The sequence below is a fragment of the Anoplopoma fimbria genome, chromosome 7 (genome assembly GCF_027596085.1).
Source record: "Anoplopoma fimbria isolate UVic2021 breed Golden Eagle Sablefish chromosome 7, Afim_UVic_2022, whole genome shotgun sequence".
Classification (NCBI taxonomy): domain Eukaryota; kingdom Metazoa; phylum Chordata; class Actinopteri; order Perciformes; family Anoplopomatidae; genus Anoplopoma; species Anoplopoma fimbria.
Genome location: NC_072455.1, coordinates 8,282,646 through 8,309,586, shown reverse-complemented (window position 1 = coordinate 8,309,586; position 26,941 = coordinate 8,282,646). Strand labels below are relative to the sequence as shown.

The 26,941-nt window shown below is 40.6% G+C and overlaps 2 protein-coding genes across 2 annotated transcripts; one reads left to right on the top strand and one right to left on the bottom strand.

The window, feature by feature from the left end:
• Positions 1 to 619: 619 nt before the first annotated feature.
• rac3b (Rac family small GTPase 3b) lies at positions 620 to 11,518 on the top strand. Its single transcript, XM_054601001.1, has 6 exons — positions 620 to 757; positions 4,292 to 4,363; positions 5,987 to 6,104; positions 6,544 to 6,606; positions 7,207 to 7,366; positions 8,988 to 11,518. Exons 1-6 carry the CDS (start codon positions 723 to 725, stop codon positions 9,116 to 9,118), a joined length of 579 nt encoding a protein of 192 aa, XP_054456976.1. The 5' UTR covers positions 620 to 722; the 3' UTR covers positions 9,119 to 11,518.
• Positions 11,519 to 14,428: 2,910 nt separating this feature from the next.
• On the bottom strand, positions 14,429 to 23,637 carry dcxr (dicarbonyl/L-xylulose reductase). Its single transcript, XM_054601678.1, has 9 exons — positions 23,403 to 23,637; positions 23,105 to 23,181; positions 21,252 to 21,349; positions 20,107 to 20,261; positions 19,933 to 19,975; positions 19,569 to 19,668; positions 18,956 to 19,020; positions 15,830 to 15,947; positions 14,429 to 14,634 (listed from the first exon to the last, which is right to left on the bottom strand). The coding sequence occupies exons 2-9, from the start codon at positions 23,154 to 23,156 to the stop codon at positions 14,531 to 14,533; spliced, it is 735 nt and encodes a 244-aa protein (XP_054457653.1). The 5' UTR covers positions 23,157 to 23,181; positions 23,403 to 23,637; the 3' UTR covers positions 14,429 to 14,530.
• Between the last annotated feature and the right edge of the window lie 3,304 nt (positions 23,638 to 26,941).

Here is a 26,941-nt window from a genome sequence, read left to right as displayed (position 1 = left end):
GAGGGAAGTAAAATTGATTAAAGTTTAATAGAACATAAAATGAATAGAGGAATGCAGTTTCAGTGGAGTCAGAGCAGCGATAAATAGCCCTTCGTTTAATAAAGGACATAAAAGTGCAGCAGTGAAAATGAATCAAAGGCACGGGGGAAGGAAGCAAGGACTGAAGAACTGTTCAATATGTGGTAGAAGTAGTGGTAGGTGTACTATACGTATGAGTAGCAGTAGATGTTGTAGTAATAGCAGTAGTAGTAGTAGTATGTTAGTAACGTTAATAGTAGTGGTGGTGGTGGTGGTAGTAGTAACGTCACGTAAGCTAGCTAGTAGTAGTAGTAGTAGGCCTAGCAGTAGTAGTTGGCTGGTAAAAGTAGTATTGTAAGCCATAAGTAGTAGTATTGTTGAAGCTAGTTGTAGTAGTATTGTGAATAGTAATAATAGTACTGTATGCTAGTAGTAGTGTGCTCAGATAAAGAATTTCGGCGGACACGGCCGTAGAAAACGTGAATCCTCTCCCTCTGCTAGGATTCCGCTATTCCGTGCACTGTCCCTTTAAAAGCACTCGGTACTCTCCGGGGTTGCTCGGCGCTGCTCGTCATCGATCTCTTTCACTGCGGCTCCATCGCCGAGCGGACTGGCCCGCTGCTCTCATCCGAGACCTCCGTGCAGACCGTTGGATCTACTAAACCGCGAACGCCGGCTCCCTGAAAGCCTCCAGCTGCTGTACAATGCAGGCTATCAAATGTGTGGTGGTGGGCGACGGGTAAGAGCACACAAAACACAAACAGAACCGCCGCTCGTTCTCTCATGTGCGATGGAAGCGTCCACGGATGGATGGGTGATGGGAGGATGCTGTTTGCAGGCAAAGGGGCGAGGGGCTGGAGGATCCGGTCGGTCGCCCCGGTGTTCTGTGGTCGGCTCCCTAATGCTCGATAGATATCCGCGGTTATCTGCTTTGTGGGTGCATTTGGCTCGATCTCATCGTGGCCTCCGGTCCATTGTTACTGGGAGCGGATGCGGGAACACCTACACGCCTCGTAGGCCACTGGAGGCAGGCTGAAGTGCTGATGCACGCTAAGGAATTTGTGGCCCTGTCGATGGCAAACAGGCCCCGATGCTTTCATTCTGCACACAGCGTGCCTTTCAGGTCAGATTTAGCTTCATGTGGACCAGCATTTGTAGCAGGCTCTTCTTCGTTTCTCGTTTAAAACATTGATGCCATCGCTTGGTATAGATTAAGCCGGGAAAAAATTGCCATATTTGTCATTTTTTTGTGTGCAAAATGAGGAATAGGCCCGAGTCAAACATTTTAAGATTTAAATCAAAATGCTGTCAATAAATAGTATTGACTTTGAATTACATTTTGTTAGACTGTTGCGTTTTTCGGAATTTTGTTCTGAATTTTCTCAGACTTCTGATTTTGATGTTAATCACAAGATGATCTGTGCAGAAGGAGATTGTTGTTGGAATTCTCAGACGTCACAAACCCCTTAAAGTAGCATCTCCCCCGATTCAAGCTCAGTTCATCATCATTAGGAGTACCACTCAGTTGCTCCTTAAAGCCTTAAAAAACAACCCAGATGATGTCATCTACTTGGGCTTAGAAAGCTAAGAATTTACAGGAAAAAGGCTGCATTGAAAACTAGGAAAGACATGGGTGTTAACCAGGCAGGGAGGGTCTAAAGGTGTAGTCACACTCAATGTGTAGCGAGCTTTTGCTCTTCATTATTTGTGTTTTTGTTGTCAGTTTTATCCGTGTGCGGAGCGTTCCTGCTTTGTGTTTGGTGAAGGTGTGTTCAGAAAGAACACAATGCAGATTTGACCACTAGACTGTTGTGCAGTTTATGTTTATTAGCCCCAAATGGTCAATAAAGGCATTTCACATGTGACAGCAGAAAAAGCACATGTTGAGATTATAAAATGAATGATGCCTGAATTCCATTTAGCTACTTAAGTTAAAGGCTTCTGCCTTTTTGCCTGCTGGCTCACTGTCACACAGTCATAGTTTAATGAACCATGTTAATGTAATTGTTAACACCTGTGTTTTTACCGTGACAAGTAAAAATATCTGCTGTTAAAAAGGCCTATGTAGACTAGGAAGTGGACGTAGTCTGACACCACCCATTGGTTTGTGGATTGTTGTTTTGAAGCCTTAAATTTGGCATTCTGGCTGTGGCCATCTTGTTTTTTGCAACCAGAAGTGACACGAGAGGTTGAATTTAAGTACAACTGAACGCTGTATAATGACTCAAATGCTATAATTTACTTTCATAAACCGAAAAAAACACTGAGGGTTAAAGTTGCAAGACAAAAACACGTGGCCCCGCCCTAAAGCATACTCTGCTTTATGGTCTATTTGACTCTAAATGGACCATAATTTACTAAATGAACATCATGCTGTATTGAAGAAGACTTGAAACTGGAGATTGAGACCATCAACTCATGTTTACAATGTTTACTGAAGGAATAAATCAAGAGAGAAGTAGAGTCATTTTCTCATAGACTTCTATTCAACCAGAGGAGTCTTAGTAGAGAGAATGCAGGTTTTAAGACACTTCAGCATCTGCTTCACTTTTCAGACCCAGAGGTTGCCCCTGTTACAGTACCAGCTGCACAGATATTAGCTGCAGCAACTCTACTTATTTTTGTTGTTCTCCTCCAGTCTCTCTCCTCACATGTCTCCATACCTTCATGTATTGAAGCATAAAGCCTCAGGGTATTTGTGAATTTTCCAATTTGAAACAATTTCTACTCACACAATAAACTTTTCAATTTGCGCAACCAAAATTGACCTCCACTTCTTTCTTTAAATATATTTATTTAGTCATTTTGTGGGTCACGCTCTTCGTTTCTTTGATAGACAATGTTAGATTACACTTGGAGCCCTTAACGTCTTGGATGGACATTAAACTCTCCTGGCTGAATCATCAATGAAAAGCATAAACAGATATGTTCTAACTGTGTCATAAAATATCTGGTTCTTTGACAGGCAGGTTACGTGTTTCAGAGAATTCAATTTTGATGTATTCTGCAGCAATGGGTCCGTATTTTGTTTTCCACATACAACAACAAAAGTGTTCAACATTTTCTTACAGCTCCGATTTGCTCCTTCTCCATGGCAACAGCAAGCGAGGTTCATGGGAATTGTAATCAGTACAACCACCCACCTTTGGAAATGGATGGACAAAACATAATTTTTTATCTAAAATCTAACACTGAAATATTTCAAACTGATGGCCTACAACATAAACCTACAGCATTGTTACATTATTAGTCTCCAACTGTGTTTGGATAGACTTAGATAGAGGGGATAGAGTTCTGCAGCACGGAGTCCTAAAACCTGGAAATGAGGTTGTATTTATTTCCTCTTCGGTCTAATGATTTTCTTGCTGAACAAAACGTGTAAGTATCACCAATAGAGCTTATTGTCTGCAATGATCCTGATGCTTCCTGGTTGGCCTAAAGAAAGAAGCACAATATCAAGTTGCATTGTGGAAAGTGTAGGATCCGGTGTTTTTTGAGCATGACCAAACATTGGGACTGAAGGTCGAGATATCTTGGTCTCTGCTGCACCTTTTTGTCAACTCTTTTAAAAGCGCAATGCCAAATCCCTAGAGTGTCCCTTTAAGACACGTCTTACAGTTCCTCCATCTCCTCCCCTCTTCGTTATTTTCTCACTCTCCATCCCTCTCTGTCCTGCTCTCCATCTCACCAGAGAAACTCGCTGATCTCAAATCAGTCTCACAGCGCCCGCACACATATTGGCGCTTCGTGTCACCACCATTTGCTTTGTCTATAGAGACGTGCACACAAAAATCACTTGTTCCCTTGTGCATGAGCACACAGCCAATACCCATTTCATGCCACCACCGATCTGTGCGGCATCCTGCGCCTTGTCAGTGCAGTAGAGTTGAGGAGGGGAGGGGGGTGTTATGTGCACTCTTTATGAGCAGGAGAGGCAGGTTGTGCATGTGAGGGAGTGTGTGTGTGTGTGTGTGTGTGTGGTGGGGGGGGTTATCATAGGGGCTACTGTGTCCCTCAGGCGACGTGAATGTAGGCCAGTGTCTGTGTGGCACAGTTAAAGAGTGGAGTAGCAGCCTGCTTTGATTCTCTTTTCACACACACACACACACACACACACACACACACACACACACACACACACACACACACACACACACACACACACACACACATACAGCCATGTATACTCCCCAAGTCCACACCGAATATTGTGGAACTGTTTCTATACTGTTCATTTGTACTCATGCGTCCTCTGTTGTCCCTCTTTCCTCAGGGCTGTGGGTAAGACCTGTCTGCTGATTAGCTACACCACCAATGCCTTCCCTGGTGAATACATCCCCACTGTGTGAGTAAACCACGCACTGCACATGCGCTCACACTCACTTGATGTGAGCAGCGGCTTCGTGTTGTTAAGGTCGTGTGTTGGCGAGATTCTGGAGATACGATACGTATCATGATACAGGCGCTACCGTTCGATATATGAGGATTCTTCTCAATCTATCTTTAGGAAAACTGTCAGCATCTAACACCAGAGCACTCATGTTGTGTAATCTGTGCCACTGTCTGTCACCAATACTTTCATGTAAACTATTAATTAAAGTCGATACAGGTTTTTTTGGAATCCGTACAGTATCACAATATATTGTGATGCTCATGTATATTGATATTTCTCCAACTCCTACATGTTATAGGACCGTAATATCATTTAGGGTCGAGTGCTATAACGATACAAACCATGAGACGATATTAATGTGTCAACCGTGAGTGAGATTTTGCCATGGTGTTTGTTCTATGGTAGCTATCAATTAAATATCTGGATTTATTAATACAGTAGGCTATCTTGTAAAGGAATAACAAGGACTGATTTATGGCAATATTTTTGCAAATTTACACTTTGGTTTGTCATTCACTGGATTAGCCAGAAACGACTGGATAGTTGACCTTTAAACATTGAGCTACTAATTTTTACAAATTGAGTTTGTCAAAACTAAAAAACCTGTATGGGCTCAAGGTTGACTCACTAGCTATTTCCAGAAATGTCCACAGTGGGCTATCTCACAGTCTTCAGCTAAGTTGTCGTCAATGACCTAAATATGGACGATGTCATGACCGATTTTACCATGCCACCAAAGTTCCATACACAGGTCACATGGCGACAACTTAGTCATCCCCATGAAAACTGAGTACACATCTGCTAATGAAGACCATGAGATGCTACCGAACGCTCTGGACAATTTGTCAAGTGGACAATTTGTCAATTAATTTTCCAGTGAATGAGCTACAGCTATATATATATATATATATATATATATATATTTATAGCTGTAGCTATATATATATATATATATATATATATATATATATATATATATATATATATATGTGTGTTGATGTAGCAATGGATGACTGCACACTAAGCTCCAATGACTAAATGTATCACATGACAGCTTTGAGGGACTAGTTTGACGTTTTGGGAAATGCATTTATTGCCCTCCGTTTCTGCACAGATCAAACAAAGGAGATGATAATTGTATAGCTTCAACGGTGTTGTTGTGTATTTTTTGTGAATTTGAACTTTAAGTCTTGACGAGAAAGCGTCCAAGTACATTTGCCAAAATGTTAAAATATTGCGTTAAATTTGCTACACCAATCTACAACAGAGTTACATCACCAACAAGTCAAAATGACCGAATTTAAAATATTATTTGTTTAATAATTAAGTATAAAATATGTTTTGAAAATGACAAACCTTCCTTTAAAAATGTGTCATCCTTATCTACATATATGGAGTGAACTGCACAAAATACTTTCCAGCCAAAGTTGCCAAATCATTCTTTGGAACCCAGTTGTTCTGGTTTGACTCTAGTTCTCTACAAGGGGAACTTGATTCCCTGAACCAATCATTTGTTATGTGTGCGCCCTCTCTCTCACCTGCATTTCACTAAGTGTAGTATCCGCCTTCCTGCAGCTTTGACAACTACTCTGCCAATGTGATGGTGGATGGGAAACCAGTGAATCTGGGCCTTTGGGATACAGCAGGACAGGAGGACTACGATAGGCTCAGACCACTGTCTTACCCACAGACGGTACTCAAACCCCTTCACACACACACACACACACACACACACACACACACACACACACACACACACACACACACACACACACACATATATATACTCAGCTCTATCTGAAGCCTCTAAAGTGATAGGTATAGATCAAGAGTAAACACATGGCTTAAAGCTTCCGCTGCTCTGCTTTCTGTGGGGTTTAAAATTAGCCATGTTACACTTTAAAGGCACAATGAGTTGGAATTTCCTTTAAAAAAAAAAAAAAACATCAATGTTTAGACTCATTCAAAAGTAACCCAGCACAATCATCCCTTTTTTATTTTGCACCACATACACACACACACACACACACACACACACACACACACACACACACACACACACACACACACACACACACACACACACACACAGATCTCCTAATCAACTAGCCGTCTCTCTGGTTCTCTCCCAGGATGTGTTCTTGATATGCTTCTCCCTGGTCAGTCCGGCCTCCTTTGAGAACGTCCGAGCTAAGGTCAGTACGCTGACTGAGCAACACCCCCCATCCCCCCACCCTTTGTCCCCCTCCATGCCGAGTCTGACCACAAGGAGGCACATCTCTGGCTCCTCCTGACTTACTACACCGCTGCCCCAGCTCCTTCAGACCTCAGCTTAGAACGGTCTGGACTTGACCTGAGGGGTCGTAGTACGGAGACATGTTGTAAGGCGAGGTCTGAACGAGTCCAACACTCTGCAGAGGGAGCGTGACGACCGGCCGTGGTTTGGTCTGCTGAGCATCATGGGACGCTCTCATATGAAACCACACTTTTCCCTAAAGGTCCAACCTCCCTCTGTAGATTCTGTCATCATGTGATATGATGGAGGCCGCCTGGCCTGAGGATGTTTTGTGTTCATACAACCATGCTTCCATTCAGACTGATCTATTAGAAAAACAAACTGCTCCGAACTCCACAGCTCACGGGCCGTTAAATGTCGCAGTGGAAAAGGTGCTCGCCGCTCTGTTTCTGTATCCGCTAACTGGTCTCTTTCTTCTCTCCCACTCACTTTGTCCTTTGTATATGCAATTGTGCACTTTTGTGTGTGTGTGTGTGTGTGTGTGTGTGCGGTGCCCTAGTGGTATCCTGAGGTGAGACACCACTGCCCCAATACACCCATCATCCTCGTGGGCACCAAGCTGGATCTGCGAGATGACAAGGACACCATTGAGAGGCTGCGAGACAAGAAGCTTTCCCCCATCACTTACCCGCAGGGCCTGGCCATGGCGAGAGAGATCGGTGAGGCTGTGTGCACCACGGGCACAACCAGATACATTTTGTGTGAAGATTAAGTCATTAATTACCTTTGTTTTTACAGCAAATTATCAAATAACAAGTTTTTATAGTTATCATACAGTAAATGTGCTGCATTTTCAACATCAAGGCCGTTTCAGTTCTTATTTAGGTTTGAATGATGAGCTCATGAGGATCCAAATCAAAGACTGAAATAAATAGTTTTCCAGAATGAAGTGCTGTAATCAGGACGTGGTAAGCCTAGCTTAGCATAAAGACTGCAAGCAGAGGTAAACAGCTAGCCTGATTCTGTCCCGGGACCATCATTTACTAAATTAACGTCGTGCTGTATTGAAGAAGACTTGAAACTAGAGATTGAGACCACAAACTCATGTTTACTCAAGCAATAAATCAAGAGAGAAGTAGAGTCATTTTCTCATAGACTTCTATACAACCAGAGGAGTCGCCCCCTGATGGATAGTAGAGAGAATACAGGCCTCACATTTCAGACCTGACCAACAAGATACAACATGGTAATAAGTGGGCTTTAGAGGTGCTGGTAGGAGGATTTTTTAAATGAATGTTGAAGTATTCCCTTCAGAGATGAAGTCAAGGGGAACTTTGCTTCAAACTACTATAAGGAACTTTCATTTGTGTTGGTTTTGGTCGGTCCATGTGGACAAAAGTGGTAGTGTTTACGAGCACCAGAGTCCCTTTAGAAAACCTCTCATTTTAAGTAAAGCAGGGTCTGACAGTCTGCCCCGATCAGGCCTGGTTTTGGTTCTCCAGTGCCTCCCCTACCTTTAGCAGGCCCTTCAATACGGCCTGGGTCTCCAGCTGCGTGGCGTCGGTGTTGGTTCCCAGCAGGGACTGGAGGTGCAGCAAGGAGAAGCTCTGCTCCAGGAGGAGGAGGAGGAGGAGGAGGAGGAGGAGGAGGAGGAGGAGGAGGAGGAGGAGGGGTCTACTGCCATTGGCAAAGCTCTGGGTCTGTCCACAGTGGACTGGTCTCTGCTGGAGGCCCACGCTGGTGAACCTTCAAGATTTCATCTGATTTCAACAGAATCCGACCCGGTGGCACCGATGAGGAGCTTTAAGAATAACTATATAGAAACAGACAGAAATAGAAATATAGTCTTCTCTCTGATAGCCTTGTTTAGTTGTCATATAGAGGCATCAGTTAAATCAGTTAAAAGTTCCTCACAGTAACTTTAAAAATAAATGAAACCAAAACAGTTAAATATATCCAAACCCTTCATAATATTTGTTTTTGTTCAAACCCTTGTATATATTTTAGAGTTATGGCCAGAACAGCCTCACCACATCACACTACCTCCTAGATCGTTCTCCAAACAACTCTGTCTTTGTAGCACACTACTTATGGGGATAAGGGTGCACATTTTCAGTCTCCTCCTGAACGCATTGAGCATCCTCAGCATCCTCTGAACATCTGGCCTCATCGCTCCGTGAAGTACAAGTTAAATGTTGGTCACAGCCTCCCAAATCCGTTGTTGGATAGCCGTGGGGGGTGGAGATTTCATACTCCGTTTGAGGATCCAACAAACACTTTATTTGAAGCAAACTGACACCCTAAAGTTTTTTTTCCCATCATGCCCTCTTCCTTCCTCAGGGGCCGTGAAGTACCTGGAGTGCTCTGCGCTGACCCAGCGAGGCCTGAAGACGGTATTCGACGAGGCCATCCGAGCCGTGCTCTGCCCTCCACCTGTGAAGAAGAGGGGGAAGAGGTGCACCATGTTCTGAGGAGGAAACATTGCTCCAACACTACACTACATCACCATGTACAACAACCACTACTTCTCTGAGAGGATGAGAGAGAGAAAAACTAGCGAGAGTGAGTGTGCACTGCTGAGATGCTTTCTTTATATTGATGTTTTTTCAAAGCAACATTGGTATATTTAATCCAATTTTTTTACCATAACTGAATAGGCTCATAGGTTCTCCGTGAAAGACATTTACTGTCCACCTACTTTGTACTCATAGAACCACATCAAGTTGCCATGAGGGCTGACAAAGGTCTCTATTTACTGCATTCTGCGACATCTCTTCTTTTTCAGCCATGCTTGCTTGAATTAATGCACTGTTGACGAGATAGAAAGTGAACTATGAATACGCCTTCAGGTCTGAAGTTACCCTCAGCTCTTGATCTAAGATCAGCATCTAGAGACGCAAACCGTACTATGGGCATGAACACACAAATCTGTTGCTACTCAACTAAACTTCACAAAAAAGCATGGCTGCTAAAATTTCAAGTAGTGTTCACAGGAAATGAGAGTGATAAGTTTCCTGATTTATTACAACCTATTTTTTGTCGTTTAGTCCCGTCATTCTAACCAGTAATAGCGTAATTGCTGAGATTTCAGAAACCTGATGAGTCAAGAAGCCCAAAAAAGTGCTTTAATGCAACTGCAGCATTTGTACTTCATCTTGAAGCCTGAGTCTAAATGTAGTTCAAAGGGGAACCTATTTACCAAATTGACTAGTGGGGACAACAATTCAGCCGCCGCGCTGCAAGGGCAACTCTTCACCGTCAACATACGTCCACTAAAAGTTATTCTTGTTGCCTCTGACAGGCTCAGATTGTTTTACAAGTGTCTGAAAACATTACAGAAATAACCCTACAGAAAGGAGAGGAGAAGACCCATTCTGTAGAGAGCTGAGTGATTCTGGAAAACTATCTATTAGCGATTATTTCTGTCCGATGTTGTAATTGCGACATGGTTTTCGATGAGAGGAAGGAATGATAATGTTTAAAATCATTGTTCTCATTTTCATTGAAAAATGATCACAGTGGGGGTCTGTACTAAACAAAGATGTTCTTTTAAGTCTGTAGAATATGATGTGTAGGCCAGGACATCTCCACAGCACCACAACATATCATTTAAAAATGCTATTTAGACACACTTTTCCCCAACAAATATTTTGCCTTCCGTGATTTGAAAATGTCGGGAAAAAAATAGATTTATTGTGCAGCCCTACTACGGAAACCTCATGAGGGGTGGGTTGTTGCCAGGAGACGGCAGTGAAAACGTGAGTGAGAGTTGGAGAGAGGTGTCCCTAAAGGATTTTGGTGTTGGAGGACAGAAAGTGTAACTTAGTGTTATCTAAAATATTTTCACTGTCATGGATGGATATTAAGAGGATTTGGACAATGTGGACAAGGTCTTTGAAGTCAATGGCCGCTGGTATTTATTTTATCTATAGTATACGGATGCTGTGAGCCTATGCACCACAGAGGAAGAACTAATTTTTTAGATCTCACGAGACTTGAGCGAGACTTGGTTAGACACAACAGCAAACAGAAAGTAGGGTTCTTTCCATAATGTTGTCAGACACAATCTGAGCCTGTCAATTGTTTAAAAAAAAGAAGCACTTTTAGTGGATGTACATGAGGTGAGGAGTTGCCCCGGGCGATTACATGGCAGTCCGTTTAGCGGCTGCTGTCTGCAGTGTTCCAACTGGACCAAATATTGTCCCTGTTAGACACTTGGTCATAAAAACTCATCACTTGCTTTGGCCTCCTCATCATTCGGCCTTCCACTCCACTCTCCACCTTGTTGATAGTAGTTGGGACAAAAAAAAGATTTACAAGCTATCAGGTCCACTCACTTGGATTTTGATGGAGCTTTCAGACACACCTCGCTGCCTGGTCAGCAGAACAGTTAGATGCTGTTTACAGGGTCGAGAATTAAAATCCAAGCCAACTTTTGATTAGCAGCTCAGCTTTTAACTGCATCTCACGGTGTTCATCGACAGCGGCCATGAGAGGATGAACACCTCTGTGGGTTGTCCACTGGGTCTTCTTCTCTAAAGAAGCCCAAGAAATGTGTTGGTAGGCTTTGGGGAGAAAAAAATAAATAAACCCTAAGTTAAGAACATTTTATCATCATTTAAAAAAAAAGTTGATTTACTCATGGAAGCATTATTTTACGGAAGAAATAATGATCACGGTCTCGTTCTTACTTTGGACAAACATCTGATCTTAGTCCAGTGTCTCTGGGTAACTTCATCTAACTGTGAACACGTGACAGACAAGCATGCCAAACATGGGGGCTGTACACCCCTTGCTGCCTGAATTCTGCCTTTGGGGCTGAAGGAGCTTGCATGGGTCTTAAAATATTCTGTCTTAATTTATCCCATTATTTTTGATCTTGTCTCTGTTGTGTGTGTGTGTGTGTGTGTGTGTGTGTGTGTGTGTGTGTGTGTGTGTGTGTGTGTGTGTGTGTGTGTGTGTGTGTGTGTGTGTGTGTGTGTGTGTGTGTGTGTGTGTGTGTGTGTGTGAGCATGTGTCGGTATCAGTGAGACAGCTTTGTTTCACAGTTTGGGGGCAGTGCATAAAAGACAGTATTGTTTTGAGCCAAGTTTTTTAGTGTCCAGTTTTTTGGTACTATTTCATATTGTATTGTAGTAATACACAAGACTTTTCAACAATCTGTGGACATAAAGAAAGAAAAAAAAAAAGGATATTAATGACATCTAGTGATGTACAGAATAATCCTTAGAAAAGGAATGCGTTATGAATATCTACATGTACCTGAATATTTAGCTCTTAAAACTAAAACAATTGAAACTAAAGGGATTATAGTCGCTTGTGTTGAAGTTAGAAGTGTCGCTAACAGTGTACAATAAAGGGGCCGATCGTTGTGGAGTTTGTCGTCGTGGCAAACGGTGCAGGCCGCGCCTTTATGAAATGCATTTCTGTGTGTCACAGGCCCGCAGTGTGTCTGTCTCCACCGTACGGTGAGACGCAGCACTGCGGTCCGCTCCGTCACGCTGTCTTTGGTTGGCATAGCAAACTGTGTGGTTGAATCATGTCGTGTGGTCCTGCCTAGCTAAGGTGTTGAACTGTAGATGAGAAAAACGCAGCAAAAACATTCTAATCTACTATTGCATGGAAGTTCTCTGGTTATTTGACCCACTGTAATTCTTAGGAGAGGTTGTATAATGAAATGCATTGGCCATGTATGTATGTATGTAATGTAAGATGACTTGTATACTTGTTCCAACTGTTTGTCTTATTTTTTATTACTTCACATGTCTGTGTGGTGAAATATTTCAATTTTTTGTATACTAAATACAAATGTATATGTAAGGCACTCCGCGTTCTGTCGTGATTTGGTGATTTTTGTTTCTTTTTTAAGAGTCATAATATGTGAGAACATGAAAGAAGCAGAAGTAAAGTTAGGGGACTTGTCCTGTAATTTAAAATCAGACTGGGAAAATACAACACAATAAATGAGAAAATGATAAGCGAATGCAAATGAGTAAACTAAAGTAAATAGTATTATTAAATAAGTGACAATAGAGCTTTTTTTTCTGGCAGAAAAGTGCTGGGTTAACCTTTTTAAAGCAGCACTCAGACTATAGAAGCTGGGTGCAGAGCTTTCTCTCTAGGATCTCAGTGGAAACAACTGAAAAAAAGATGTTACATGGACAAGGAAGGCAGTCTTGTGTTTTTACTAAAGCATCATGCTCAAATTTAGCAGGGCTTTGGGTAATGCGATGGTATTGCATGCTTGTATGCTTAAAAGGTGCGAAATATGACATTTATTTCATTAATGTAGCAGCAAACAACTATTTGCCTTGTAAAGTAATAAGGCTGCAGGGATAAAAAAAAAATTTAGCTTAACATGCATAAATCTGAACAAAAAGGCAATGAGATTTTTGGCCATTCGATTGATGGAAAAATGATCTCTGTTTTACATACAAGTTTATGATACTACTTGAAGCTTGCATACAATCAGCAGAAGCAAAAAGCTACCATTAGGATATAAACAGACTACACCACGGTCACATGTGTGGAAGTAAACACAATGAGGCTCTAAAGTTGTATCAAAGCACCTTTTCTAAAGACATGTAGAAGATTCTAAATACACCAAAGACGTATTTAATGAAGTAGAACAAAACGTTAAAATCTCTTGAGTTTATGTTTACCACAGACCATATAACACATTTACTTTGCTGGGTTTTAGGACTCATTCCCGTAGCTCTCTATAGAGGATTAACAGCCCTTTGTGTGTTGTTGTGTAATCCGAGCTTCTCTGTGCTTTGTTTACATAGCTGGTCAGTCCACGCATCCTTGTCTCTTTGTAGTTCCCTGCTGGCTAGCTAATGGTCGTCGCTTTGCACTGCTCTCATATGGCTGTTACAGCTGATAACGCCATCCGATCCCAGGCGTTGTTACACCACTGTTGTTTATACTGTTGGGCTGTTGCCGTCGTTAGCTGCTAGCCGCTGGCTCAGCCGTCACCATGTTGAGAGCCGTGTGGACGCAACCCTCAGTCCTAGCTACTTTTTAATTAATCTGTTTCTCAAAACAAGCACAATCTAACATACACTGGAGTTCTTCATGTTGACCCTCAACAAGTCAAACAATTGATAAATTGGGATATTAACTGATAGCTATTTTGATAATTACTTACTGATTTACTTCATTCTTCAAACATTCTCTGTTTTCATCTTGTCTAATGGGAGGATTTTCTGCTTTTCTTTTGTCTATGTGACTGTTCCTTAGATTTGAAGACATAACTTGGGACCAAAGGAAATTGTAACAGACTTTACAATATCAATAAATTGAACTAAAGTGATTATTAGCTGCTGCCAGCTAGTCCTGAATATTCACATCTTTAACTTAGATTCAATGTATTCTGGATCAAAAGATCCATCATTCGCTGGTTCCCAACCTATCGGCTTGTTTTACCTTAAAAGAAAATAAAACAGTTTTTCAAGAAACAGAACTATTGGAGCGAAGTAAGAAGATAAACATAGTTTTTGTTGAAAACAATGGGTTCTTAAGTCTCTCGTGCCCTGCTATTTGTCATATGAACCCTATCATTTGTAACTTCTTTAGTTCTGTGTTGTTCTCTTCTACCTTTCCTTTTCTAGTATAACAATTAAATACAACATTTTCAATGACAATACAAAATTATGCTGCTGCCTCATGTAAAGCATTACATGTAATGGTAAATAAACCCCTACATCAATATTACTCAGACTTATTAAAGAAACATGCTTCAATACACATAAATAAGCACAAATAACAAAGACAGGTTAGAGGATAGTGGTTGAGTTTAATTAATGAATAGAATTGACCACTATTTGTATAATGCAGTGAGGTGGTAACACAGCAAGCAGATGGGACAACGATCATGTTGGTCAGCAGGCCAGGAAGCCTCCGTCCACCGGTAGAGTGACTCCATTAATCATGTTGCTCTTGTCACTCAGCAGGAATAAGATGGTGTTCACCACGTCCTCCACCTCTGCACACAGACACACAGGGAGCTCAGTGAACACGGAGGTCAACACATTGTTGAAGCGTATACACTGCATAATGTGTGCATTTAAAAACCCTATCCAAGTCCTCAAAAACACAATGGGTGAATCCACATTCCTGAATCCACATTCCTGAATCTGAATCAACCGTCAGCCTCCTTTTCAGCCCCCATGGTACGAACTCTCTGAAGAGGCTGAGCGGTCGGAGTGCTCTCTCCATGTGTGTTTTGTAAAGAAGAGGACAACCTAAACTTCAAGTGGTAAATTCATCAGTGTTGGAAATGCTTATTTGCTTTCAGTATGACTGAGATGAGAGGATTGTGTACCAAACTCAATTCTGTGTGTTAAAATGCTAAATTTGTCAAATCTGTTGACTTGTAAACACAATGGTCAACGTTGGAACCCCAGATTCACTCTTGTTTTAGAACGAGCTTTAGGTCTTAACTTTTTGCTATGTTTGTGGGTTTTTTTTGTAATGTGCTCGCCATTTATCTTAGCGTTTTCTTGGCTTTTGCTATTGTTTTATAGAAGTGGAAACCAAGAACAACCGAACACAGCAAAATACGACAATCCAGGAAGAGATACAGACACTGCACACATTCTAGTGGGATGAGAGGGATTATTTTAGTAGGAGTCCAAACTATAGACTGCATATAAAGACAGATGAAATGTCACAAAAGTGAAGCAAAAACATATCGATCATGTTATGTGTTCATAACAGTGTCGGCAGCATGCAGCATGAAACAGGAATGAGGAGCATGTGCAGTGGAACATGCGTTCACTTGATATATCGTTGTTAATACTGCGTCTTTCTAGCCAAACATCTACAGTGGTGCTAGGTGGCTCACGCTAACTAGCTGTGGCTGTGCTTGGCTTGTGATTGGCTCTAGGCAGCTAAATCCCCCCACATATACTGTGCACTCCTGCCTTTAACTCAATGCATGCTGGGATAGGCTCCAGCAGATAATAAATACATTAATAGTGGATAGATAATGGATGGGGATGCGTATCTTTAAGCCGGACAGAAAAACAGTTATATCAACAGTGATCTCAAATGACATGTGACTGTATATCAGGATGGACGAATCAAAAGAGGAATATGTGTATTTGCCCCAGAAGACAACAATCAGCTACAGAACATGGTGTCATCAGTATGTGTGTATACAGCCGGTGGTGTCTGACCTGCGAAGCGGCCTAGGGGGATGCGGAACAGCATGGGCTTGGCTTTTTCGGGGTCGCTCCAGCCCAGGCGACCCATGTCAGTCATCACCACTGTGGGGTTGACACTGTTCACACGGATCTGATCAGAACACAACACGGGTACTTCAGTTTTGTTCATAATGTCACTTTATCCTGACAGTAGTACGTGAGACCAATAATCTGTGAAAATATCTGGTTCCTCTTCCTCCTCAGCTCTCAAATATTCAGTCAATAGCGATAATAAACATCATATTATTAAACGGCAGATACTACTTGAAAGAATTTAATTGTTCTATATTTAATATTCTTCATTAATAATCTGTTCTACATAACGTTCACTGTTCCATCATTATAAAAGAGACATGATGTAACGTTTGCCTAGTAGTGGCCATTGTGGCTACTAGTGACAATTTTGGAATTATGCTAAACTACAGTTTTGCAGTTTAAAATAAACCAATACACAACATTAAGAACATTAATGAATAACGCCCGGAGGCTTTAGGTTATTGTTAAGTAGCACAAACTCTTGCAGGAATACCACTTAGGTCTGCCCTGATGCAGGTCATTTAGTAGAAAGTTGTTCTTTAATAAAATGTGGTCGGCGATACATCGGGGAAGGTTGGGAAGATTTGGCAAGAGGGGAAAAGGCAGCAAGCTGCTCTAAATTCTTAATTCAGTGCCAGACCAACACCCTGCATAGCAGCTAATCTGAATAACTCTCCAATCAATTGAAATGGGACATTCAGCTAAAATGAATTGGGAAAAGGGAACTCACAGCCAAGTACCATAGGATGAGGGACTGCTACAACAGTCTCTGAATGTTTCCAATTAAATAACATGTTTGATCAATCACACAAAGATATTTTAAGTGCCCCCATTAACCTTTCTTTTAAACAGAAATCTGGAGACCACCTTGAAAACCAATAAGTATACCGCCATTACCCTCAAATGTTGCAGATAAAGTTGCCATTGATAACATTTCTTGACACAAGTACTTTTGGTCAAATACAAACGCAGGCTCGCTTAAGAAAAAAAACATTCCTAGGAGGAGTAGTTAGTGCTGTGTTTTTAGATCTGCCTAAAGCATTTATTACAGTGAATCTAAATTAAAGTTTTCATTGAGAGCACTGCCATGGATGTCTTCATATCTCTCAATGAATGTCATAATATAAAAGTTAAAATGTATACCGATGACACAGCTGTATATGAACATGCAAATACAGCTGAGTTGGCAGCTGCCAAGCTAACAATTGTGTTGGAAAAGATCACACAGATCAATCATGTCTGAGCTTAAATGTTATCAATACAGAAGGTATTTTATTTTCTCAAGCCATGGTACAACCTCCTAACGTTTATCGTCTCATCAAAGGTGAAAGGATTAGCACAGTCACGTATCTTAAATATCTTGGCGTAATTCTGGATCAAAATTTGAACTTTAAGAGACATGAGAGCAAAAACCATTAGCAAAACTTGGCAAATTTTAGACAAATTGGAAACAGCCAAGACATTTCTGCATGCCATGGTCATTTCCTATTTGTGTTATGCATAACATACTGGGGGCAGACTCTAAAACACACTCTAAAAGCTCTGGATAAAAAGCCATTACATTGTCACCAGGTTCATCAGTGATGATGAATAATATAAAGTCAATGGTTTATAAGATTTTAGAGTCATCAATATTTGATTTGACTGATTTCCTTGATACGATTGGTCTAAAATTTGCAAGGTTTCTTTGAACAATCTTTAAATATTTCTGATGGCGGACTCTTTCTTGCCCTGCGATAGACTGGTGACCTGTCCAGGGTGTTGTCATTTAAGCATTTCAGACAGCAACACTAAACTGTTATTTTAAATTAGGTTTTTAAATGCAGACAAATGTCACATTCAATCTGACAAAGTCGATCAAATAAAGTATGTGTGGATAGCAACATGTGATTCATTCACGGTTCGATTTGAAGAAGTTAAAGGATTAATGTATGTTTGGAAGAACAGATTAGCTGCAGAGTAATGGGTGCCCTTCTATTTCAGTTTAGGATATAAGTTGTTATTACATGGTGTTATTATATCTGCTAATAACCACATTTCCTTCATAGATCTCTATAAAAAAAGTTAAAATGGGGAGCCATTGTTTTTCGGCAAAGGTATATTTTATTACATATAGAGGATCATAAATAAATTTAAATTAATTTTATTCATCATTGAGGTGAATAGGAGCCACATGCATTCATGCATTTAAAGAAGTTAAGACACAAAATAAGGAAGGAAGAGTAAATCATGACTAAATGTTTGTTGACTCAGCAGAGATAACAGTAAATGAGAAAAGTTGATCTACAGGAGATTAAATATTTAAGAGCAATGCAAAATGACTCAGAGCCTTACTGCATTATGTTCCATTATATTTTTATATTTTCAATTGTCACCTGACGCTTGTGTTTTACTTTGCATAAATAAAGACTTTTCCACTTTAAATGTCCCCACCAATGTGGAAAGCAAACCTACGCCTTTGGTATACAAAACCATTTTGCCGGACTGCATTTGGGCAATCATCTCTTTCTGTAAAAGCTACTAATCCGTGGAACACCATGCCTGATGATGTGAGGAGCTGCAGCTCAGTCAGCACTTTTAATACCGACTTAAAAAGTTTGTTAAAAGCCGCCCACATCTGTCCTTACTGACCCTTAACTCTATGTTTTCATGACTTGCTTTTATGTGACAAGCATACACGTGTGATGTGCTTTTGTGTGTAGCTTTGTATCGCATGACTTGTATGATATGGTATCAAATGGTGTTATAACTTTAATTTATTTTTATAACTGTATATGGTAAATAAATACAGTCCAAGTATTAGGGAGAGCAGGAATCATAGTGAGAGCGGATTGGATGAGTGGCTGATCCCCTATTTAAAAGTATTTATTTAAGAGATGAATGAAAATAAATCTAGTATGTGCAGCAATAGTGCATATCAGTTTTTGATCAATTTCATTGTAACATACAGGGTTTCCTATTTTTCCGATCAATCAGTGAACGTTAACTCCATGTAGCCCGCTGTAAAATGTAATGTTCCAAATAATCAAAGGAAGTAGCCATGCCGTGTTAGCTCGAGGATACCTGGTGGGGTCCCAGCTCGAGAGCCATCACTTTGGTCAGCATGTCCAGGGCTCCTTTAGTGGCACCTGAACAATGACAGAAACACAAAGACATCTTTACTGTCACCAGGGCTGCAGCCTGAAATCCTTGGGTCCTTCCCTTAAGAACAAACGCAAAAATGACAACTAAACACCTGGACCTGTAGTGGTTAGCATTAAGAGGTCTAAGAAAATATTGATAGACGTGAGTATCCAGATATTATGTTTTGGGTATTGTGGTACTATTTTGAATATAAAAAACACTATTGATATTTAATGAGTAGTTTACATGCAAAGGTTCCAGACAACGGCTCCAATATCACAAAACGTGCTATGAGGTTTTGATGAAAGACATTTTTTTTACTCAGATTTTACTGATATGACAGTGTGTTCTTTATACTATGACAGTTTCCCTTAAACTGGATGTAAAAAAAATATTAATATATCACTATGTTTATTATATCGCAATTTATTACAAAGCTTTGTTGAATACTTGATTCAGTAGAAGATAGCACACCACTGCTATGGATAATAGACCGTTGCTACAGACACAGTTCTGAACTTTGTACACAGCCAGAGGCATCTCTGTTACTCACAGTAGACGGTGTGGTCTCTGAGGGCACGCTGCGAGGCCTGGCTGGACACGTTAACGATGGAGCCTCCCGATCCTCTTGCTTTCATCCCACGGGCCACTATCTGACCACAGAGACAGAGCTCCATTTGATTCAACAGCAGCAATTTGACAAAGCACTCATTTGAATATTAACTATAGGAGTGATATAACAGCAGATGTATTTTAAGTCCTGTTGAACATACTGTACTGTCCCTGACACCAAAACCTAGTTAACCACTAATGTTGAGCTCAGCAAAACATCTACTAAAAGGAAAAAAAACAACACACTGAAGCTAAGAATGTAGGACATGCAGGTGCAGTGATGTGGATATGAGCCATGCTTGTACCTGGGAGACATGCAACACAGCTTTCACATTCACATTGAATGACCTGGAGATGAAATACACCATAGAACATAATTAACATAACAGGTTGCCAAATGACGAAACAGTATTCTGTGACTATTTGCTGCCGCAGCTCCCTAGTTCAATATCATCAAATAAACCTTTATCACATCTTACTGGTCAAACTGGTCGGGCGTGACCTCCAGAAACGGCTGCAGACTGGCACAGGCAGCATTATTCACCAGCAGGTCGATGGGACCGACGTCCTGCAGAGCCACCTCTGTGGCCCCCCAGTCTGCCAAGTCCACACACACCGGGCTGATGGACGCACACTGTGAGAGGAAGTCAACACCAGACATGTTGGTGCAGATAACAGAAGAGGGAGGAGCAGTATACTTTAAAAAATCTGTACGAGTTACATATAATAGGCACCAGCAGTTTCTCACTCCTAACTCGTCATATAATACTGCTTGCTCAGTGGCTCTAAGCTTCAAACTACGACGCTGTAGGTTCCCCTCTACCGATTTTGATTTGGGTTACAATAACTATATTTCTTACATAAAAAAACAAGTTTGTTACATAATTGGAGTTACGGTGGTAGGAAAAAGGAAAGCGATAACTGAGATCAAGAAGATGATGGCCACGTACAAGGAGAAGAAGGCGGCTGCTGTCTGAAACCTCCGTTGTCCTCTTGTAGAACACTCCCCACCCTGATAATATTATATATTGATTTATCTATCTACGTGTATGCGTAGGCTGTGTGCCGACTTCTGCATACTGCCAGTTTGTTGTGAACCTTGCAGGTTTGAGCCTCCGTTTTACAAACAAAATGGACACATTCAGTGTCTTTACTGTCGCTTGGAGGAAGCCTTCCACACATCCGCAGTAGATTGCTATGCTATCAGTTGCCGACAAGTCCAGTCTGCACCAACTAAACAAATTGGCAGTAAGTGGACGTCAGCAAATAGCCTTTCATACACCCTCTTATGATGGAATCTACATCACACGGACCCTAGTGGACACGGCAAGTAGAACTTTGGCTTGGTTCAGACTTGTTTGCTCAGCCAGAACCCTACAAGTGGTAACGAAGACATGTTCTGCTCATGTGTGGAACCCGTTCTCCAAGCAGACAGTAAAGCAGAGCGCTACGTCAGTCTCCCTCTGTGTGTGTTGTATTCTGAGCTTTCGATGTGGATATTTAGTTTGAATCATTTTTATTATTACTAAAAAAAGATCTCACATTCAAACTTTCATGAGAATAACTCTGAGAGGAGCCCCCCCCCCCCATCACATATAAATTCAAGTCAAAGCGAGTGGAGTACCTCCTGAACCAGACTGTTGAGGTCGGCCTGCGTGCGTGTGACCGCCGTGACCTTTGCCCCGCAGCGTGCAAGAGCCAGAGCCATGTCCCTGCCAATCCCTGAGACACAAAACATCCATAAACACAAAGACTTATTACAGAGTGGAGCTGGTGCTGTGACACACACACACACACACACACACACACACACACACACACACACACACACACACACACACACACACACACACACACACACACACACATTCCACACATGTCTCAGGCTCTGACACACTGCGCTCCGTGAACAAAGCTTTCTTTTCTATTCCATTTTCTCAGTGTGTTGGGGCTGACGTGACTCTTTGAGGGAAGTGCAAATTCATCACTCTTCTTAGATAATTTGCACTTAATGAGAGAACTGTTTTAATTCATGTTCATTTTCATCACTTCCACTTTTATCAATTATTTTTTGTAAAGATAATATTTACCTTTAAGTCATTTAGCATTTATAAGCAGTTAACAAACATTTAATAAGTGATTTATAACTCACTATAATGTCATTGTTATCAGATGTAAGGACAGTTGAAGCGTTTATTAATGTACATTATTTGTCCACAATTATAACTTCTCCCACAAAGACATATTTTAAATCATAACAACAGTATTTCACTATATTGACATTCATTCTCTTTATACTTCATACTGGGTGTTAACAAATACATGAATAAACACTTCTGTTCACAACTATATTATATTGTGTTATAAACCATTTATTAATCGTTTACTGCTCATAAATGATAAATAAGGGAACACCTTCATGTGTGAAACTCACCATGACTAATTCATGATACATTCTGCATAAAATTGTGATAACTAATGAATTGTTTCTACTTGATCACCAACATTTTTTAATCCAAAAAAAATCTTGGTGTAATGTAATCTTATTTATGGATCCGATTATCAAAATTAAAACAATGCACAATTTTAGACAAATTGAGCCAAACTTCTTGTGTTTAGAGACATTTCACAAGTGACGACGAGGAACCTCCCCCTGGATTGTGGGTTGAATATAAGTTTGCAATGACGAACCCAAAGACAATGTGGGTCCAGGACGGTAGCTGGACACTGGGTTTATGTTCTCGCTGTTATTGATTTATTGTTTTTATATAATTATATGTTCAAGTCTGTGTGTCTGGCTGCAAAACAAATGTCTTTTTAGGGGACAATAAAGTTAGAGTTGGATCCTCTAAGGCAGGGTTGCCCAAAGCTTTTCCCTTGGAGGGCAAAATCGGAAACTGGCTGCTGGGCCAAAAGCACACACATATTGTATTGTATTATGTTGTTAAACGCAAAATAGTACTAGGATCCAGAGTTCACTTTGTCTGGTACCATTGTCTCTGCCGGCCCATTTCTTTTTTTAATTCACTCACACCAAATTGACATCCAGAGCTCTTCCTGCACATGATCAGATTATGAAAAATAAATCAGAATTAGAGATCCAACGCATTGCAGAGCATTTTGATCTCACCAAATAAAACTGCATAAACAGCGATTCATAACCTACATATATTTTTATTAATTTAAATTCTTTATTTTCTCGCTAGAAACATCTGGTTGGCCAAATTGAACCTTATGGTGGGCCAGTTTTGGACAGCTGTGATGTGGAAGGATAACATGAACAAAAAGTATATAAGAGAAGTTAAACTGATCACTGAACTAATAAAATAATACTATGACTAGAACATTTAAATGAAACCATATGTGTGTGTCCTGTAGGCCTGAGGAGGATGTGGTTTTTAAAGCAGCCTGCTGGTGTCGCTGCAGGCTCTGAAACGTTTCTATGGGAGTATTTTTGTTCAGGTGAAGCCTTTTTACCTTTTCCCGCTCCGGTGACCAGAGCACGTTTCCCTGCAAATGAAACGTCCATGATCGGTCAAGACCTCCGAGATCAGCTGCGGATTGATATGCAACAAGACAGAGAGTTAAAACCAGACTGAAGGGAAGCGATCGGTCACGTGACAGGACAGAGGACTTCTAATGCAGTCTATGGTCGGGACCGATCGTTAAAAACTACACTGCAACTTCCTGGTCTTTCTGATAAATCCGCCACACTGCGTCAGAGCCGATCGATCACAGAGTTTCTCGGGTGTAAAAGCAGCGTGGACGTGCTCACCAGCTGAGCGGAGGACGGAGTGGTAGGTCCGCGGTGCAGGCTGCAGGAAGCGGCGTCTCTGTCTCCCTCCGCGGGGCTCAAGGATCAACACAGAAGTTAACGATTGTCTTCAGTCCTGCACAGTCATTGTGATCAGACACAAACCACCACGGACAGCTGCAAATCAATGCAGGCTACATTTACTAAAGTTCTGTACTACTTAAAGTACAATTACGAGGTACTTTATTCCTCCACTCTACTACAATCCAGATAAAAAACAATGTATTTTTAATGCACTACATTAATTGTAGTTTGAGCTCTGGATTGAGATTCTGAATACAAAATATAATCAAATAATAAATGATGAGTATCTTCATAGGAGAAACTACCCAGCTGTACATAAGGTAATTAAAATGAGCTCCACCTTCATCAGCTGTGATGAACGCATTAATGCATCAATAATTAAAATCCAGTAATATAATATGTATTACTCTGCATAATGAGTACTTTTACTCTTGGTACCTCAATTTGTTTGTATGCTAATACGTTTGTACTTTTAACCTTTTCACACTGTGGTATTACTCTTTTTCTAAAGTACTTTTTCCACCACTACATTTGTTTAAGGGTCAGTTCACCCAAATAATATTCCATAAAGTATCTTTCTCTCACATAGTGGTATCCATGCACTTTCAGTTTATTTGTCCAGGTTTTCACAGATGTGACTGAGATTTCTGCCTTCACTCCAATAGCATTGGAAGTGAGTGGACTTAAATCCCTACAATAATCCACACGACCCATTTTTAACATTCATCACCAATTCTTCAGTGAAGAGTAGAGTATGTATTCAAAATAATTATGCATTGAAAGTTTGAGAGTTCTTGTTATGTATTGATCTGATTTGACTTAGTTTGTGGTTTTACTTAAACAACTAATTTTTGCTTATGTTCAGACAATTCACATATTACAACTACGGATTCATCTGATGAATACAAAAAGGGGGTTCTGCAGAAAATCATGTTAATAGCCTTTAAACAAAAGGTTTAGTAAACAGAGGCTTGACAAACAAGCACTTAGTGTAAGTTTAGGTCTTGTGTTGTGTATCATAAATCCAAATAAGCTCCCGGTTTTCATTCAGAACAAACACAACTGAGTGATTTTCATCATTCACTCATCACTTCTTTAATATTCCTGGGGAAATGCTACAAATAGAAACTTTGTTTCAACATTTGTGTACAATGTAAGAACTACGTTCTTGTTGCTGATAGAAATGTATGCCTCGAAACCAAAAAAAGATTTCTATGTAGTTTACAGGTAAAAAAAACAACACAATTATAAAGTCAATGTTGTCTTTGAGATAGATCTGAAAACTGAAAATGTTGCTTTTGACTCCCAATATTCCTCATATTTAAACCTATAAAAGATATATGAGGTTTCCTGGTATGTTTTAAGTGTTATGAGCTAGTGGGATCAGCTATCCCTGTTAGCTTGTTGCATTGAGCACACACATGATCATGATTGAAGTACACACACCCTTTTCTTTCCCTACTTCCACCCGGTTTGTGATTTAGGAGCATAGTCCCTCGGCACTAAATCGTCATCATTAAATCACGTGATCCAGTGTTTTCTCAGCGAGCTCCTCCGCCTGTCCAACAGGCTTTAACTGATTACAGAGAGGCACCTCCAGGAGGATATGGGGAAACAGGCTCCTATAAATCTGACAGCCATTTTCATTCCATTTCTAAATGATGTCATTAACTACAATACTGCTGAGGCCTTGGTTTGGTTACATGGTGTTCTGTTCAGTTACCCAAACGAAAACAGGCACATAAATCAACTCTGCATCAATTCAACAGTAAAACAGCCAAACACATGAAGATGCAGAAGGATTTTATTGTTATTGAACAACACAATAATATATCAGTGGTAAAAGGTTTACAAAAACACACTCTCTCACTCAGTCTCACTCACTGACCTGCAGTGGAACACGTGCTCTGGATTTTGGATCATAGTCTTGTGTGCAAAAAGTGTTTCAAACAAATACTTTTTTCAGGCAGAAATAGAGCGCCGCAGGAATTTTTGCAGGTTTCCTCGTCTCAAAGTCAATTCGCTTTTTGAAAGGGTTTCTGGTTAGATGCCCAAAATAATGTTTTGGTCTACGTCAGTTAACACGTCGTAAATACCCCTATCGTGAATCAAGAAGCATTTATGTGACTTAAAAAGGCAGCTGCGTCTAAATGAGATCGTGGTGTTCATTTGTAAAGATAATCATGCTGAGCAAAACATGTAAGCATTATAAAATGTTATATTCCACAGAGCTTACTTTCTGCAATAATCCAAAATCTAAGGGAAAAAGGTAATAATTCGCCATTGGCTTTTTGTTGAGGGAACCATTTGGATGCTAAGTTAAGGGTTGGCCTGTAAAATCCCTGCAGCACTCTCTGGCTAGTGTTAATGGAGTTGGTGGAGCCAAAGAACGAGTTTATCGGGGTACAAGTCAGCCAACTGGCAAACCTGAAGTCCAAGAAGGAAGGTCTTGATATTTAAGAAAATGCTGTCTATACGGAATACCTTTTCTATTGTATCATGAGCATTTCTGATTTGAAGGGTCAGCAGACGGGCATAGCTACTCAGCTAGCTATCAATGCTCTTCACCAGTCTTCCACAAGCTGCTAGCCTAACAGCTATGCATACTAACAACAGCCATGTTTGTTGCTACGTTCATAATGATAATTTGGGGGAGTGGCTTTGGTGGAATGCTCGAAAGGACAGGCTGTCAGTGTTGGCGACTTTCTTGATAGATTTAGCAACTTTTGGAGCTAGCGCTGCTAGCTGCCCTTATTGGAAAAGAGTTGGCATCACTGGGCTGGGTTTTTCTGTTGCAGAATGTTTTTAATCCATCAAACTCTTTCTAGCTTCTCAAGATTACCAACACTAGCTTTAAAGCAATTTCAAATATGGAGTGAGTAGAAGGAAACATTAGACTATAGACACACATCCCAGAGCTAACTCCAAGTCATATTTCTCCTTTGTACAATGACTACACTATGGCATAGTCCTAGTCATATGACAAGCTTGAGTGCTCTCCTTTCTCCTCATAAAGTCTTCCCTGCCACGACTTCCATACAGCATGCTTTGATGCTGACTTTTATTGCTAGATTTAGCTAATTGAGTTGCTAGTGCTGCTAGCTCCTCTGGAAAAGCAACACTAAGCTGGGTTGGAGGTTTTTTCTAAAATGTAGTATACCCCAGATAAATCAAGATTACCAACCCTAGTTTTAACCTTTTTCTTCTTTTTACTGGGTTTCAATGTACCTAGAAACATAACTTAGCATCTTCTCCAAGGATACTTAGGCACAACGGTGCTTGAGCTAAAATATATCCTGCGGATGTTTAGCAGGTATGTTTCAAATATTCAGCATGCTAGTTTAGAGTGCTAACATTTGCTTATTAGCACAGACTCAATAGTTTTTTTTAATAGTTTAAATAGTTTTTAGTCATATACCAAAGAATAGGACACATTTACCGTATTTTCCGCACTATAGGGCGCACTGTCAATGAAT

Bases quoted from the DNA above. Each gene is read 5' to 3' on its own strand.
- rac3b (XM_054601001.1), top strand. From the start codon at position 723: ATGCAGGCTATCAAATGTGTGGTGGTGGGCGACGG. The intron at 758-4,291 runs GTAAGAGCACAC...CTCTTTCCTCAG, and splicing joins TGTGTGGTGGTGGGCGACGG to GGCTGTGGGTAAGACCTGTC. The intron at 6,607-7,206 runs GTCAGTACGCTG...GCGGTGCCCTAG, and splicing joins TTGAGAACGTCCGAGCTAAG to TGGTATCCTGAGGTGAGACA.
- dcxr (XM_054601678.1), bottom strand. From the start codon at position 23,156: ATGGACGTTTCATTTGCAGGGAAACGTGCTCTGGTCACCGGAGCGGGA. The intron at 15,948-18,955 runs GTATCCTCGAGC...TGTTCTGATCAG, and splicing joins TCGAGCTGGGACCCCACCAG to ATCCGTGTGAACAGTGTCAA. The intron at 14,635-15,829 runs GTCAGACACCAC...GTCTGTGTGCAG, and splicing joins CCCCCTAGGCCGCTTCGCAG to AGGTGGAGGACGTGGTGAAC.